Here is a 17,650-nt window from a genome sequence, read left to right as displayed (position 1 = left end):
TTAAGGGGTGAGGCCTTGGTGAGCCCAGGACCCAGTGGCCAAGCTTGTTACCTTCGTGCTGAACCTGCTGCCCGGGGCCAGGGTGGGTGAGCCAGGCCTGCGGGGCTCAGGGGACGGGGGTGGTGGGAGCGTGCCCTGTGTGGTCAGCTCACCTGGACCCTGGCAGCCCCCAGTCCAGGGCCCAGGGGTGCTGGACGGCGCCCACGCCCTGCCAGTCTCTGAGCTCCTCTCAGGTCCTGGTCCTGAGGAGGTGAGGGCAAGAGGCTTCTCGGGTCACACAGGGCTGCGGCCAAGGGTGGAGCCCAGGGCTCCTGAGTCACCAGGCCCTCTGTGCCCACGCCTCTGGGTGCCAGCGGGCACGTGCACAGCCTCATCCCCCAGGGGCCTCCTGCCACCAACCGGAGCCTCCCAGGAAGGGCCCAGGGCGGGGCCTGGGCCACAGCGGGCCCAGACAGGGCAGTTGCAGCCAGGAACCCTGGGAAGCTGGCATCCGAGCCTTGGGGTCCCTTCACTTCTCTGAGCCTCGTTTTCCAGCCTGGAAGCCGCTCAGTCCTCTTTCCCGGCCTGGGTCCTGTTGTGCCCATTCCACTGGTGACCCAGGCAGCCCAAACCCACCCCCCACCCACTTCTGACGGAGCGGCCCCATCAGGACAGTGCTGGCCCAGGGCCCGCTCTGCGGCCTGGGAGGCAGGCTGGCTGGAGCCTGCTCCCCTCCAGGTGGCATCCCCTCACCCCCAGCACAGAGCCCAGGGGCCCGGGGAGCACGACAGTCACGTGGGAACCAGCACGGGGTTAAATGAGCAGAGAGGACACAGAGCCGCCGCGAGGCACAGGGGCTCCTTCCACAAAGGCGGCCGGAGCTGGGACCGTTAACCCCCGGTCGGCAGGAGGGCAGGCAGACACGCTCTCCCGGCCGTCAGCAGTGAGGTCGCTTCTTCCGTCCCAGGTTTACAGGGAGCGCCGCGCGGCCTCCGCAGCCCCTGTGAAGCCTGTGGGGTCAGCGCCCTCCCTCCAAGTTCTGCCACCTGACAACCCTCAATCAGACCTGCCCGCGGCCAGGAAGCCTTCCAAGCATCCGGGGCCTGGTGGTGCGTCCACGCGGGCCCACCAGGCCTGGGCGGTCTTGTCTCCACGCAGACGCGCTCGGGCATCTGCGCGAGGCAGCAAGATGGAAGGCGTGACGGCTGAGGGGGCTGCGAGGGAGACGTTTTAATAAGGCCCGAGATGTAATTACATTACTTCGGGGACTGAACAGATGAGCTTCTCCGAGTCTATCTGCCTTAGATATCAAACACCATTAATGAGATAATAAGGGCCTTTCAATTAATGATTTGAATGGTGGGTGTAATTTTTTCTTTAATGGCAAGACTAATTCACGGCAAAAATGAGCAGGGAGAGAGACCCCAGCAGAAGACGCTGCTCCAGGCCGCCCTCCACTCACCTGCAGGGCAGGCTGGTCCTGACGGAGGCTGGACTGGGAACCAGTGGGCGGACCCGGGGATGCGGGCACCCAGCCCCGAGGGAAAGGGCATCCCTGCTGGGCTTGCAGCAAAGGGAGGGAGGAGGGGCGAGGAGGGGACAGGGAGGACAGGGAGGGAGCACTCGCCAGTGCTCCAGCAGGTTCTACGCACACCCCTCCCTGCACACTGGAGTCCCTCTGCAGCGGATCCTGACTCCTCCCCGGGGGCGTCTTACCCGGACACCAAAGCCCATGGCGCAGCAGCCCCTTCTATCCACCGGGCCGACTCTGGGGGCCTGTCTCACACTCAGGCTCTGGGGCCTGGGGACCCCAAGCTGCCCTCGGCAGAGGGGCTCATGACCTGCCTGGTCCCCGACTGGGCACTTTCAGAGATGCCGCATGACAAAACAATGCAGCCAAGCTTCACGTTACATATACCCTTCCACATGCAGACGTAAGAGGATTTTTCACATTTCACGTTGAGATCATTTAGGGGCCAGGAATTCATCTATGAGCAGCTAAGAAGTCCTGGTGTGTGCCAGGGACTGCGGGGAAGTGACAAATTCCCACCCACGAGGATGCTCAAACATCATCACCTTTATACAAAGGTGAAGCTGAACAGGTAATGAAATGAGCAGGATGTTACGTTTTAGACGTCACCTAAATGACCGTGGGGTCAGGGCACAGGGGCCCCAGCCCAGCGAGAGGGCAGAGGCATTGGGCAGGTGGGGCAGGACGCTGGGGGCAGGGTCCAGGCACTGGACTTCCGGAGAAGCTGCCGCTTCTGATAAACTGCACGGGGACGACTCCGTGACAAGTTCAGAGAGAACTGGGCGACACGGCTGCTCTGTCCAGGGAAAGCAGCCCGTGTCCAAGGACGATGGAAGGGGACCTACTGAACCCACGAGCGGCTCCCACTGCCCCGGGGAGCAGCGCGGCCAGGCTGCCGTCTGCCCAGGATGCTGGGGACCCAGGGCCCAAGGAGAAGCACGGAGGCTCCGCTCCCCCTCCTGCTTGGGGGGGTCGCTGTGCAAACCAATCAACAAACAGCAGTTTGGAAAGACAGGCAGACACACAGAACAACACTAACAACGACACCTGCAGATCCAAAGCGCTGCCCGTCGCGTGGGAGGAGGCGGGGAGAGGCAGCGGCTTGTTCTTGGCAAAAAGGCTTCTAGAACTTTCTGGTTTTTAAAATATACATATACATAAATAAATAGCTTTAACAATTGTTTTTTTAAATTTTGCGGAATGGGATTGGGGTGAGAATACACGGGGACAGTGCTGACCCCAGAACCCTCCTCCTTCTTGAAGACCCTCTACTGACCCTCATCCACGAGTTGATGGGAATGGCCGCCCCGGAAGGCAGACTGCTGGATGGACCAGCAAGAATCCTTGGGGTCCTGGGACTTCCTTAACGTCCATGAGTACCTAAGAAGCCAGCACTGACTCATCTCAGCTCTTAGATCATGGGCGTGCCTGGGCTGGGGTCACTGGGACCCCTCAGAGCAGGGCCCCGCCCACCCTGCAGAGCCTGAGGATCACCGGCAGGGCGGGCCTGCACTCACCCCGGCAGAACCGCAGGAGAGAAAGGAGAGAGGCCCTGGGGGGTGCGTGTGGACCGCCCGCTCCGGCTGTCCGCACAGGGACGCACAGCTGCATGCTCAGCCCGGGGCCGGGGGACCTGGTGACCGGCCGGCTCTCCAGGTGGCAGTTAGAGGCCTGGGTGCTGCCCCAAGGCCACCAGGCCCAGCAGGGCCCACAGCAGAGCAGGTTGATTCAACAAGAGCACAGCTATGTCTGCGGACGGTCCTGGGACAGAATCGACTCCGCAGCCTGCTGCTCACTCTCATCCCTGTTCTACACATGCCGCCCGGGAGACGACCCCAGCACACAGCCCCCCCGGAGGAGGTGGCAGGAGCCCAGGGGAGGGGCAGGGACAGCTGGGGCGACAAGCCCCCCAGCCCCGCCGGGGGGCTGCCCTCAGGTGACAGCACCAGGTGGCAGGATGGGTGGGCGGGCCTCCAGGAGGACCCCTCGGGTCAGCGGTACCGGCCTCCCTCCGCGTGGGGCAGGGCCTGGCAGCGAGGGCGTCCTGTCCAAAGGGAGATCCCAGCAGGCACCTTCCACAACCAAGCACAGGGATCACAGCCAGGCACACGGTCGGCAAGGCCAGTGCGTGGACGGTCACCCTCTCTGGGGCCGAGACAGTGCTGTCGCGGTCACTCAAGTTACTTCAATGCCCCACAGGGAGGACGTGGCCTCCATCAAACATGCACGCTGCCACCGCCCCCAACAGCGATGGAGCTGCTCGTCCACGGCAGGAAGCCGGACGCCGAGGCCACGGCCATGACGGTGCTCAGGGATCCAGGCCGGCTCCACGCACGGCCACCGGGTCACTTCCTTCCTCCAGGGCAGGCTTCACAGCTCCACGGAGAGCCTACCGCTCCTCCAGGGGACAGACCCAACATCAGCCTCTACACCTGCGTCACCCTGGACCCGGCTGGCTCACTGGCAGGACCCCCTGCCCGCCAGCACTGGGCGCGTCTCTTGGCACCAGACACTGCAGCTGGTGGAGCTCCGATTCTGTGTGCCCGACGTGGCCCCTGCCCTGCAGGTGTCCAGCTCCGGCCTGGAGAACAGGCCGGGCCCGCTGGCCTCCCGCGGGGCGTGGCCCAGCATGCCCGCAGCTCCCCAGCATCCTTCCCAGCAGACAGATGGCTGGCCCAGGTCAGGCTTCCCTCCGACTGGGGCAGAGCGGCCTCGGGGACAGGACTCCCTGTTGGAACCTCAGGGTGGTCACAGGCCAGGGCCCAACAGTGCAGAACCGACTGCTTCTACCTTCCGCCACCTGCCTGCCTGCCTGCAGGACATGAGCACACAGCTGTCGCCCTGCCATGCACCCAGCACCGGGCAGGTCTTCATTCCTGAGCTCCACTGTCTCACCCGGGGCAGCTTGCAGCAGGGCTTTGGCACCCATGGAACTCCCGGTCAGGAAGGTGCCAGCGGCTGGTCCCACCCACGGCCACACAACCCCACCCTTGAACACGCGCGACCCAAGGGAGCACAGGACAGGGAGATGTGCTTAAGGATCGCTCATCAACTGACCCAACTTTGTCTGTAAAATGCCTTGAGACGATAGAGAGAGACAACTGATCTCCACACTGGCATCTCCTGACATTGGGTGCGTCACATGAACACAGGCTGAAACAGAAAGCCACGGAGCGCTAACCCACGGACGGCCGCTCAGCAGCGGAGTCAGCGCTCCCACCCTGCCCCGTGGCCGCTCCAGCCACCCAGGAGAAGGCACCAGGCCGGGAGCTGATCAGTGCATCAGCAGCCCGAGGGCACCAAGGCCAAGACGCAGGTGGACTCATGCGGGAGGGGCCAGAGCCCCGAACACAGGTGAGACAGAAGCAGTGAGCTGAGACGAGGCGCCCGAACGTCCCGCCACACGGCAGGGGCGCCTCCATTTCCATCAGGCGGCGGGACGCGCTGGACGACAGGGTCCCGGGGGACAGAGGGAGGGAAAACCTTCCGGAACCTTCCCGTTGAGTCTGCTCCCTGGCTTCAGGGCAGAGGGAAGGGCTTCCGGGGGTTGGGGGCAAAGGCAGGCGGGGCACCCCCTCGCTCCTTCTCAGGCGCATCTGACCAGCACCCCCACCCTGACCCGCACACTCAGCCCCAACCTCACCAACACACTCCCTTTTCGGAGCAGGCAGGTACCTGACCCGCGAATCCTCAGTTTCCTCCTGTCTCTGGCAAAGGCCCCGTCCACCCTGGCCCGCCTGCCCACCATGGGGGTAAGAAGTCCTGAGACAGAAGCACATGGAGGGCCCAGGGCAGGGGGCAGTGGGGACATCAGAGCAGACGCCCCCCACGGGTGCTGCCCTTGCCTGTCCCCACTTGGGCACCACTGAGCAGCAGTCACAGGAGACGAGAAGCACCCGGGGAAGCAGAGGCCCCACCGCCGGGCCCTCCCACCGCCAGGACACGGGGCGCGGGGACGGAACGGACACCACGCACGCACTGAGCCCCGCGGGCCGATCGGGGTTTGCAGACAGCGCCCTGCCCTCGCTCACAGCCTCCCGCGACTGCAGTCACTGCACACATGGGGAGCCGCTTCTCCCCCCGAGGCGGGCCACTCATCAACAGACACACAGCCCCTGATGACCTCACCCGGAACGTTCACAGACCTCAGCGCTCCCGAGGACCCCACAGACAAGGTCCGTGATTTCCGTGGAAGCTCCACACTCTGTTCACCAAACGTGAATTACTCTCCCCGCTGAAGAAAAACAGGACGAGGATGCTGCCACTTGGTGCGTCTAAGGGACGTGCCCTCCTCTACGTTGAGAACCACAATGCCAGCTCCCACGTCAGGGACCGTTTGAGGTCACAGAGCATCTCTGCTCCCACGCTGCTGGGTCACACACCCTGGAGACGGCCGGGCAGCAGGGACCACCCACCTGGGTGCTCCGCCCCTGCGGCCTGCCAACAGCAGGGCCAGGGCCACCCAGACCTGCACAAGGGCTGCAGTCAGACCTCCAGCGCCGACCCCATGTCCTGGAATGCCAAACTAAGCTGCCTGGGCTCCTGGATAAAATAGAATGGTCTCCTGGGGAGGCTCTCAGTCAGCTGCTTTATAAGCTGCACTAAGGACCCAGCTGAAGAGCCGGGCAGCGCCAGTTCCCAGCTCGCCCGCGTCCCCATGGGAAAGGAGGCAGGAGCACACGGCAGCTCAGGGTCTGAGCCCTGACTTCCAAAGGTGACTTCAGCTATGTGTGTGCCTGGGGAGGGGGCCCAGGCCACCCACCCTCCCTGGGCCCCAAGTCTCAACACCCCAGCGGGGCTGGGACGAGGCCAGTGTGCCAGGCACACCTCCAGGGGACAAGACTGGACGTGAGGAGGCTCCTCCCCCAAAAGACACTACAGAATCTGGTCAGAAAAAGGCAGGTGGAGGGGCGAATCAGGACCTCGCGCAGGCTCGGACCTCCCTGGCTCTAGGGGGCGGGAGGCGGGATGCGGGTGGGGGGAGGAGGCAGTTCTGAACACCCAGCATGCACAGTCTGTGGGCAGTGTGCAGACGGAGGTGGGAGGCAATTCCCTGCACAAGAGATGACACAGCGAGCTCCAGCACCAGAGCTCAGGGCAGGGGTGACTGTCCACTCTGTAAGGGACCTCCCTCCAGCCAGGGCACCCAGCAACCCTCATGGAGGTTCATGGAACTGGACGCAACCAGACCGCTGGCCCAAGCCAGCTTCACTGAGCTTCAGGGAACTAGACGCGGGAGCCACGCCCACGGCCCACTCCCCATCGCCTGCACCGCTGGGCCTTCCTCCTCGAGACGCCCCTCGGAAAATGACAAGTCCCGGAGACGACATGGCATCAAACCATGGACCTGCACAGAGGGAGGTGCTTGGAGCCTTTTCCAGGGATTTCTGCCGCGGGATGCCCGGGCCGCCTCCCGTGGACACAGAATCATTTTCCTGAAATGTCACAACTGCACACACAATTGCCCTGTGCCCACCAGGGCCCCAAAGGTGCTTTATTTAATTTGTTTTCTCTTCTCCTTGCCTTTCCCTCTTCGTTCAATTCCCCGCATCACACTGAGCGCTCACAGCCTGGCCCCGTCCATCCCCACGACAGCCAGGCCTGCATCTAGTCCGAGTCCGGGGGGAGCAGGCCTCGCCGTTCCCTGCAGTTGTGGCCGCGCCGGCCGCCAGGCTGAGCGGGTCCCCTGGCCCCAGTGAACCTCGAGGTCAGGGAGCAGGGCCCTGCAGAGCTGCAAAAGTCCCCACCAGCTGCCCGAGTGGTGCCCTCCGGTCATAACAGGCCAGGAGGCGCAGTCGCTGTCCCGCCGGGCACCTCCTCCCGCCCAGCTCAGGGGCCCTCACGTCCAGAGCAGCTCCTGGTGGCCTCGGGCCCTGGCAGCATCTCCTCCATTTGGGAAACAGGGGGAGGAAGTGGCGGGCAGAGGGGCAAGGCCCCTGTGTGAGGTCGCTCAGCATGGTTTCAGGCCCATCCCCAGCCAGAACTCAGCCATTTCTCGGGCCCACAAGGCTCAGCGGCTGCCCAGCGCTGGGGTCTCGAGCTGTCCTTGGGACAGGCCCTGAGCTCGGGCACTCTCGAGTGCTCTCACGGCCCCCGGCTCTTTCCTACCCGCCTCCCCGCACCAGGTGGGCCCCCAGGGGAGCAGCGAGGGAGCAACGTTTGCCTGGGGCCTCCCGGAACCGTTCCCCAGCCAGAGGCCCCAGGGAAAACGAGGCCGGAACCTGTGAGAGCATCAGCCAGGGACCCGGGCCCTGCGTCACCTGTCTGTGAGGTGAGCGCCAGCTGGGTGCGGGGGTGGACGCTGGCCACTGCCGCCAGGAAAGCCAGGCCTTCTCCCTTTATGTGAATGGTCTGGCTGGCCAGCAGGCTCTCCTGTGCCTGCATGGACGGTGGCCCCTGGGGAGCCCGGACCCGCCACCTGCATCCACTCCCCGCCCTCGGTCACCCAGCCCAGCACCTGTCTCTGCACGTCCACATGCCCGAGCGGAGTGGGGAAAAATGACCTCGTTCTCCCACTGACCACCTGGAGGCAGCGCAGGCTGGGCCCTGGGTTCTGTGGGCCGGGCAGAGGCCCTCCCTGCCCAGTGTCTCCCAGTGGCCGGGATGGAAGGCCTGGGCAGTGGCGAGGGGCTGGCCGGGTCCTCCCCACGGTCCTCAGCAGGACGAGCAGGGCCCGCGGGGTGTCAGACAAGCAGGGGGGCTGAGGGACCACAGGTCGGCCGGCCACCTGCTGTCACCACACTGCCACCCAGACGATAGGGCCTCCTTCTCTCCCTCAGCAGGAAGAGCAGCTCGAGGAGGTGAAGGGGCCAGAGGGTGACCCGGCCTGTGAGAGCAGAGCCTGACCACGGGGGTCTCCCCACCGCACCCCAGATGGCCCGGCCCTCCCGGGGATCAACGCCGCATATGACTACACGGGCACAGGTTGGGGTGAGGACGGGCAGGCACTCAGCCTGCCTGGAGCCCCTGGGTCGAGTGAGCACAGAGCCTCTGATGAACGGGGACTGAGCTGCTGTGGAAACGTGGATCAGAGAGGCTAACGAGCAGCCCGGGGTCGCACAGCGCCCGAGTGCCGGGCAGCCAGGCTGTCTGATGACGTGCCCGCCCCTTCCCTAACGCCCCACTCCCCACAGCCATCACGAGGCTCCCAGGAGCCCCCAGGCCACTGTAACGGGGATGCACACAAGTGGCCCAGAGGGTGTCTCTGGGGAGCCAGTGACAGCAAGCTTAGCAAGCTGGTGTCGACAGAGCCCAGGTCCCCCGTGACCTACGCCCCTGGCCACGGGGTCTCAGCCTGCAGGTCAGCGCTGACCATGAGCAGCATGTCTCAAAGCTCCTCCGCAAGCAACCCTGAAAACTAACGCTAACTCCCCTCTCTCCCCCAGCAAGGGATCACACCTGGGGTCTTCCTGAAAAGGCATTTACTTACTTGAAAATCTCTTTCTTCCAGTATTTCTTTCCTCCATCTCACGAGAAAAGCAGCGCACACGTACAGGTGGAAATTGGCGAAGCCCTCAGGTTCCGACTGCAAGAAAAACAGCGGAGAAGGTCAGGGCACGGCCCCCCATGGGCCGGCTGGGAACACGGAGCCAGCCAGCCGGTGCACCGGTACGCAAGGCCTTCGCTCCTGACTCTAGTCTCATTAAAACAAAGACGGTTTTCTCTCTGATCAGGCGGCCAGCCACAGCGGACGTGCAGGGCGAGCAGGCCCCGTGGCTTTCCTGCACGGATGAAGGGCAGTGATGATAGAAGGCCGGTCTGAGGGCCTCCCACTCCACACGGCCCCATGGGAGGGGGGCCCCCGCTTTCCCCACAGAGGCTGATTTCTTGGCCCCGGCCGGGAGGCAGGCAGCAGAGCAGGCACCCTGCCCGGGCACTGCCTGGCCACGACGCTGACCTCAAGCGTGGACGGCAGGAACGCTGCAAGCCCCTCCCGTGTGGTCACCTGGACCCCTCCTCGGCCGCTGCCTCAGTTCAGACAAAGGCCACCACTGTTTGCAGCTAGGGTGCCCAGGGTGCCACCTGCACTGTGGGGCCGTGTCGGTGTGACAGCTGCATGATGCTGCTGACAGCTTACTAAGTAACAAAATACAATAAAATCACAGCGCACAAGATGGTGACACCCTCTGGGGAAAAATACCAGGTGAGGAAGAAGGGTGGGAAACACCAGGGCACTCAGGGAGGGGCTGGCGCACTAAACACAGCGCTCAGTCGCCTAGCGCGACACTCAAACAGGGACCCAAAGACGGCCAGCCGTGCAGACATCGGGGTGGGGGAGGAAGGCAAAGGCCCCGAGGCTCGGGCAGGTTCCAGACACAGCGAGGAGGTCAGGGTGGCTGTCCTGGGCCCCTGACCTGCTCACCTCACTCCCCAAGATCCTGGGGCACATTCCCCGGTAGGAAACCACGCTCCTCTTTCCGGCTGCTTCTGCGATGCCCTGTTTGTCTCAGATGCTGTGCCTTTTCCTCGTAATGTTTATTCTGCTAGAGCTACGCTGAGCGTGGGGAGCGCTCAGCAGGTCTGGGAAGCCGTCCAGCCGTCCAGCCCGTGCACCCATGCAGACACCAACGTGCGCCCCCCCGCTCTCTGCATCTCCCTGAACCTCGGCGAGGTGCGTGTGAGGCCTGCTGCCTGCATTCTGCACCTCACTGCACCCCTTGTCCTCCAGGAGACGCACTTCCCTCAACTCTGTCTTCCAGTTCAGTAGGCGTCTCTTCAACGGGGTCACAGCTCCCATCTGACTCGCCTGTTACATCTGAAACTGGCGTGGCGCCTCAGCCCGGCTGTGTGAATTGTGGGTCTCACTGTTACATCTGAAACTGGCGTGGCGCCTCAGCGCGGCTGTGTGAATTGTGGGTCTCACTCTGCCCCTTCTTTCTCGCCCACTGTGCTCCTTTGTCATCGCTGTGAGCACATTGAGCTTGTTCTCCAGCACACCGCAGGAACTCTGAACTCTGCGGCCTCCGTGGCTCTCCTCCTGCGGCCCGTTCTGTCTGCCGAGGCTCAGCCTCGGTAGCCTGCCTCCTCGGACGTTAGTGACGCCCCCTCTTGGAGCTTGTGTTTGATGAGATGAACTTACTGTTAAGGCAGGACAGTGCCTAACACAGACTCCTCTCTGTCCGGGCCACTGCTCCTCCCTCATCAGCACGCACTGTGCCCCGGCACACGAAGCAGACCCCCAGGAGACACGCGCTGCCTGCTCCCCCCAAGAGCAGCCCTCTCCTGGCGCCAGCAAGGCGCCTCCCCAGGAGACAGCAGGCCTTAACCCCGCAGGGGCCAGGATGACCGACCACTTGCCGCGTACGTCCAGATCTGGAGTAGGCAAGCTGTCACTCTGTCATCTGATGTGGAACTCCTTCTCTCAAATATCTACTGACATACACCTGTGCTTTAGCTTCTAATGGGAGGAACAGTCCTCAGAGATTTCTGAAAGACTGTCTCCCAGGTTATTGTCCTCAGGTTGGCCTGAATAAAAGTCTCCACGTCTTTCTTAGCATGCATGCATGCTAAGTTGCTTCAGTCATGTCTGACTTTGCAACCCCATGGACTGTAGCCCACCAGGCTCCTCTGTCCATGGCAAGAATATTAGAATGGGCTGCCATTTTCTCCTCCAGGGGATCTTCCCGACCCAGGGATCAAACCCTCATCTGTCTCCTGCACTGGCAGGAGGGTTCTTTACCACGAGCACCGCCTGGGACGCCCCTTTTTTCTTAGATTGACTGTTCACTCATTTCTTTGTCAGCATGTTCTTTGGAACATCTATCTGTTGAAAGTCTTTGAGATGTGTATCGAAAATGTTTTTCTTTAGGGGAAAAAAAAAATTCGTATTTGCTTCTGCCAGAAGCCAAAGGCCCTCGCTATTATCCCAAGACTTTCACCTAAATCTTCAGTTTGAAATACTGTAGACAAGTAAGCGAAATGAATTGGAACTGCAAATCCGTGTGAATGCAGGGCTGCGCTCGGAAGTTCTGAAAGGAGGTGCTTTCCTTCCTTCTTCCCTAACGACCACGGCCGCAGCCGACAAAGGCGAGTGGCAGCACCTGCTCAGCCCCCGGGCAGGCTCCAGATGAGTCTCCTGGCTGGGGATCCCCACCACTGGGCAGAAGGCCTGGGAATCACCTGCCAGGCGCCTGGGTGATCCCCAGCTTCAATGCTGCTCCTTACCTCACTCGATTTACATTATCTTGAGACTTCTGGTCTACGATGGCCTCTCTTCCTTTAACATTCTGTTTTTTTAAAAAAAAAAAAAAATACACCAGCATCCTTTGGTGTATCCTGTGATGGAGGGGCCTCCTAATTTGGTTAACAGCCTTTACTTTATCCTGGGAGCTCAGACGTCAGCCTCAGGCCAGCCCCCGGACCCACCCTCACTTGGAGTTCAGGAGGGTGGGTGGCAGATTCTGCGTCCCATAAGATAGGGGTCCCCAACTCCGGGCTGTGGGTCTATACCTTCAGTCAGCCAGCGGCGGCTCTGGGTTCAAGTGCGCAATAAACGCCATGCGCTTGAATCATCCCAAAGCCATCCATCTGGTCCATGGAAAAATTGTCTTCCACGAAATCAGTCCCCAGTGCCAACATGGCGGGGAACTGCCACCACAACGTTCCCGAGCTGGCGAGCAGAGTGCAGCGTGAGCCCCGCGTTCACAGGAACACGGCGTTCGGGGAAAACAGAGGTTTACAGCTTCACTTAAGTGGATTGTTTGTCTTCAGTGACTTGGTAAATTACACTAAAATAGCAGTTTAATAAATAAAAATTTCATATCCTAATGGAAAGTGCGCTTCTGCTTTAATGAAGCTTAACCTGGACAATAAATATCACCGTTGGCTGCCGGAGGGGCAGAGACCAGGAGGCAGCAGACGCTCACACGTCACAGGGCCCACGGCCGGGGCCCCCTTGGGATGGGGGTCTCCATCATCTTCGGGATCCGGCACCTACAATTGGGGTCTTCCCGACTGCTGTGAAATCAGCCAAGTGGACCAGCCGTTTCACAATAAGCCCGGGGGATGCGGAAGCACGCGGCACTCTCCAGGGACCAAGGACATGACCCAGGGAAGCCCCCAGGGCGGGGCTCCTGATGACCACAGCGGTCATCCTCGGCACCCGCCCGGGGAGCCACAGTGCGGGGGCCATTTCAGAGCCGGCTCTGGGGAGGGGTCTGCCCTGGTCCAGGCCTTCCAGCCGCCATGCACTGGGCCAGGCTGCAAACCCTCCTCTCCCACCTCCCCAGGTTCCAGATGACTTGGGAGGAGAAGGAAGCCAGGGAGCTGGCAAGGCTGCTCGGCACGAGATGGGCCCCACAAGCAGGCCTCGTGCATGGGGATTTATGCTGGGATAGGAGGTGCAGAGATGCCAGCTTCTCATTTCCTCCTGCAGCCCCGGAGAGAGGCGGATGGGGTGGTGGGCAGCGCCTTGCCACAGTCTCAGCCCCCCGTCCCTCTGATCCTGCCCCTGCTTGGCTGGAAACCTCCCCATCGGGGATCCAGAGGAAACGGCCCCTCAAGGCATCCAGGGCCCCATCCCACCTGGCCAGCCTCCTCCCCAGGTGGCCCTCCCTGCCGGCCTGTCCCTGTGCTTGCCAGCTGTACCCACAGCCACAGCCCTGGGCCCAGAACCAGCACTCAGGATAACTCCCACAAGCCCGGGTGGCTTAAGAAAGCAGGTGAGCCTGGTCTGGACAGTCTTGTCCAAGCCCGGGCTCTGCTCCCGGGGCCCAACTCAACCAGTCCACAGGCGGGGGCCAGGCCGAGGCGGGGAGGAGGGGAAGGACGTCCAGTGGGACAAGAGCAGAGCCCACCGGTCCACAGGAAGTGCCCCGGCCTGCACGCCATTCCTCCCTGCAGCGGAGGCCACACTCCAGCCTCCTCGGGCCGCCAGGCAGTCAGCAAACACTCCAACCCTTTAACAGGCGGGTCAGGGATATTTTCCTCAAGATTCTGATGGTTCTGGTTAATACAATAAGAGAACATTCTGGCAAGTCGTGTTTCAGATCATTTCAGTGTTACCCTGTCTTACTTGCTAGTTAAGAAAACGGAGCAGCATTGGTAAGATACCCTAGGACCAGCCGGGATCACACTGCCACGGTTCCCGTGAGCACCAGGAAATTCCTGGTTTGTTTTCCACACTTTACCAAGTTCCTTTAAGCAGATCCTGCAAGGCTCACGTGTAGAGAAAGTGGCCAGGCTTCTGCTGCTCACTCAGCACCGGGGTGGCAGAGGCTCAGGCCACATGCTGCTGGTGACATCGGGCCGACAGAATGGCCACAAAGGAAGCCAGGGCTGCCGCTGGACGGGCAGTGTACCGTCCATCACCTCTTTGAAAAACAAGCCTGGAAGCAGAGTCTCATACCAAATGTTCACCCTTGGAATTCTGGAGGTCAAGGAGAAACACTGTTCCTATAACAAACACCATGTTTAAAAAATCATGAACCTTTCTAGCTGAGAAAAAGACAATTCACAGAAGATCCCAGATGCACTTGGAAATGACCACGTCAAAGCCCCATTCCCATTCCAATTGGATCAGACATCCAAAATCTAATGCTAATGTGGACATCTGTCTTTGGCAGACAAGGGTGGGCAGACCGGCTGGGGAAGAAAGGGTTATTTGATAAACGATATTGACAGAGCTGGCTGTCCACATGGAGAGAGTAAAATTAGATCCCTACCTCACGCCATAAGCCCCAGTTCAAAGTGGATTACAAAGCAGCCTGTGAAAGCCAAACCTTAAGAGCGTAAGCATCAATTTTTTTTAAAAAAAAAACAGTAAATCTGACAACACAAAAATTCAAAACTTCCGTGTGACAAAGGCACTAGAATTACGGTAAACACGCAAGGCACAGATGAGCAAACGCCACCTGCAGCGCACACATGACTGACGAAGGACAGCAGCCGCAACACACGTCTTCTCACCAAACCCCGATGAAAGAGTGAGAAGACAAGCCTCCCGACAAGAAAAGCAGACACGGATGGGGACACACCGTGAGTGGCCAGTGAAAGCGGGACAAGCTGCTCACACTCGGGTAAGCAGGGATGCGGAGAGCAGACGGGGAGAAGGAGGGAGTCCGCTCCTACTTTTCGAACGGGCAAAGCCTAGAAACTGTGAAGACTGCGGAGCACCGGGGAGGCCGTGGGCCGAGAGGGACTCTGCGTGTGCTGGGGGCGCGCCTCCCTGGAGGCCGTGGGCCGAGAGGAACTCTGCGTGTGCTGGGGGCGCGCCTCCCTGGAGCACCTGCGATGCCGAGATGGCCGCCTCCGGCAACCCAGAAGAGCCCCGTCTTACCCCGGGCACCCCTGAGCCAGAGGGTGAGGAGACGCGGGCAGGAACGCGAGACTGAGCACTGCTGGCCACTGCAAAAGACTCGGAGACAGCTCAGGTGCCTTCCAACAGGGGCATGGGTAAGTTATAACACATTCATGCGGTGTGAAACCACAAAAGGTGACAGTCAGAGAAAGACGCATCCGCCAAGACGCATGAGCATTAAAACACAGAGCTGAACACCAGAAGCAAGTCGCAAAAGAACATGTGTGATGCTGTTCATAGAATGTGTCAGAATATTCATTAAGAGCATACAAACCATTTCTGGATATATGTACGTGAAGAAAATGAACAAAAAAGCACACGTAGAAAGTTTATAAACACCCATTTCAAGGTAGTGGCTATCTCTGGAGAATACGGAAGGAAGCTTCAATGGCATATGCAAAATTAAACTTTTACATAAGTAATAAACGATCTGAAACAAAGATGATAAACGAACTGTCAGATTTGCCACAACTGGGCAGTAAGTACACCGGCAAGCGCTGCATTATTAGCTGTGCTTTTCTCTACACTTAAGACTTTAAAAATGTAACTAATAAGGACCTACCGTGGGCTTCCCTGGTGGTTCAGAGGTAAAGAATCCACCTGCAATGCAGCAGACGCGCATCTGATTCCTGGGTCAGGAAGATCCCCTGGAGGAGGAAATGGCAACTCACCCCAGTATTCTTGCCTGGAGAATCCCACGGACAGAGGAGCCTGGTGGGCTACAGGCCATAGGGTGGCAAGAGTCGGACACGACTTAGCAACTAAACAGCAACAAGGCCCTGCTATATAGCACAGAAACTATTCAGTACTTCACAATGATCTATACGGGAAAAGAAGCTAAAAAAGAGGGGCGATACGTATAGGTATAACTGGCTGACTCAGCTGAACAGCAGAAACTAATGCCACATCGCAAATCAACGAGACGCCAACAGAGAACTTTAAAAGACTTCCGATGATCAAAATGGGAGAAAACACTGGGGACTACCTGGCAACGGTCCCTTGCAAGGTCACTGGGTGCAGGCCCACTGACTCCTGCGGCTCCGGCCCCGCTCGGGGCGCCATCTGGCTGCAGGGTCCCTGCTGTCACTCAGACTCTGCCTCAGTGGCCCTCACCCTTGGATTCTGACCTCCGTCAGCCAGGGCGGGGCTGCTGGCCCGTTTTCACTCCCAGGGAGAAGCCCGGACTTTTGAGAGAAGCTCAGAGGAGGAGACCATTACGCGGCCCAACTGTCCCTGGGCCTCTCGGCCCTTCCCCTCTCCCCCAGCCACTGGCTGGAGGTGGAGGATGGACCTGGACACCTCCTAACGTTGTGAGTGCCCTTCAAATCGCGTGTCAGGCTCTGCGGTGGATCGAGGTTTGCTTATAAAATGACAGAATGAAAGTTCAAAACCACTACATGATTAGCTAAATGCAAATGAGCTGCACACGACACACACTTTTCGAAAAGCAGGCAATCAGGCAAAGAAACAGTTTTCCTTCTATTTTTTATAATAGAGAAACGGTGATAAAAGGAACAATTTTTCACCTTTAATTGCATCGTTAAACTTTCCTTATAATTTTTGGCCCTGAAATAAAACCGAGTGGCCTTCTGGCACTAGAGATTTTCCCCAGCATGTGTATTTACGTAGATGGATTTCTGAGGCCATTCAAATGACGGGAATTGTTCCTGGTTCTTTGTGTGGATTCGAGAGCACCAACTTCAGCTGTGCAAGCAAAACCTCCATGATGACTTCCTTTGAAATATTCATCACCAGCCCAGTGCATTACACAATTACCTACCACGGATGCAGAGCACGGCCATCTTAAAATTCACACCGACATCCGCGTGTTTGGGGCCTGGTACCGTAATGGAACTGTAAATCATGTTTCATTATGCAGCTGGATCCTGAGACATAAATGAGCTGGTGCCCATCCAGCCAGCCTCACGGTGACTGATCTATTATCGCTACGCCAATCTCTATTAGCTCTCGCCGGATACTTATTGGCATGTGTCTGTCCATGTCTCAGGGCATTCCCAATGGCTGGGTGACAAAGGTCATGGCCTGTCAGATTCATGCCAGGAGTCACTGGCTGGACACTCCTCCAATAGGGAGGGCTCGTCTGGGAAAGGGACGGTGACCCACCTGCAGCTGCTCTGACGTTATCAATAATTCCCAACCCTGAGGAACATTTTAAAGCTGGAAAAAAAGCATCAAATAACAAAGAATATGAAAATTTTTTTTAAAGTTCCTAATGAATTTAAAAATTTCCACTCCTTGGGTGATGCTGTATCAGTGTTCTCCAGAGAAACAGGACCACAAGGATGTGTGTGTGTTGGGACAGCTCAGTGTACACGCGCGCACACACACACACACACACACATGTGCACACACGCACACACACACGCACACAGACTGACTGCAGAAGCCTGGAAAGACCAAAATCTGCTGGGGAAGTCTAGCGGGCTGGAGGCCCAGGGGAGAGCTGATGCTGTTCAACTGCAAAGGCCTTCCCTTCTGGAGGCAAAACGGCCTCGTGCTCCGGGGAGGTTGGCCTTTGTTTCATTCAGGCCTTCCACTGACTGGATGAGGCCCACCCACGCTCTGGAGGGCAGTCCGCTTTATGCAGAGTCCGCTGATTTAAAGGCTACACTCATCCAAGTTATACACAAACATCCAGAATGTTGACCAAACGTCTGGGTATCACGGCCCAGCCTGGCTGACTCACAAAACTAACTGTCACCCAGATTATGACCCATCCACAAGCGGGAAAAGGCGACAGTCCCTAAGGAGTTACAAGCTTCTATGGCTCAGAGCCACAAGGAAGGACTTGATCCTTAAATGCAGACAAGGCACACCAGTGA

The 17,650-nt window shown here is 59.4% G+C and overlaps 1 protein-coding gene across 7 annotated transcripts in view; it reads right to left on the bottom strand.

Moving 5' to 3' along the window:
* TBC1D22A (TBC1 domain family member 22A) overlaps window positions 1-17,650 on the bottom strand; it is a 257,858-nt gene that overhangs the window by 12,543 nt on the left and 227,665 nt on the right. For 6 of the 7 annotated variants that reach the window (XM_055395960.2, XM_088837575.1, XM_055395962.2 and 3 more), the window contains one exon: window positions 8,940-9,035. In XM_055395960.2, the coding sequence (XP_055251935.2) occupies window positions 8,940-9,035 (96 nt within the window). Of the gene's footprint in view, window positions 1-8,939; window positions 9,036-15,369; window positions 15,455-17,650 lie in introns of those variants that run through there. The other variant, XR_016037730.1, reaches the window with a different exon arrangement.

This window comes from Moschus berezovskii, chromosome 6, assembly GCF_049115385.1.
Source record: "Moschus berezovskii isolate FMDL1 chromosome 6, NW_MosBer_1.0, whole genome shotgun sequence".
Lineage (NCBI taxonomy): Eukaryota > Metazoa > Chordata > Mammalia > Artiodactyla > Moschidae > Moschus > Moschus berezovskii.
This window is presented reverse-complemented; position numbering and strand designations above follow the sequence as displayed.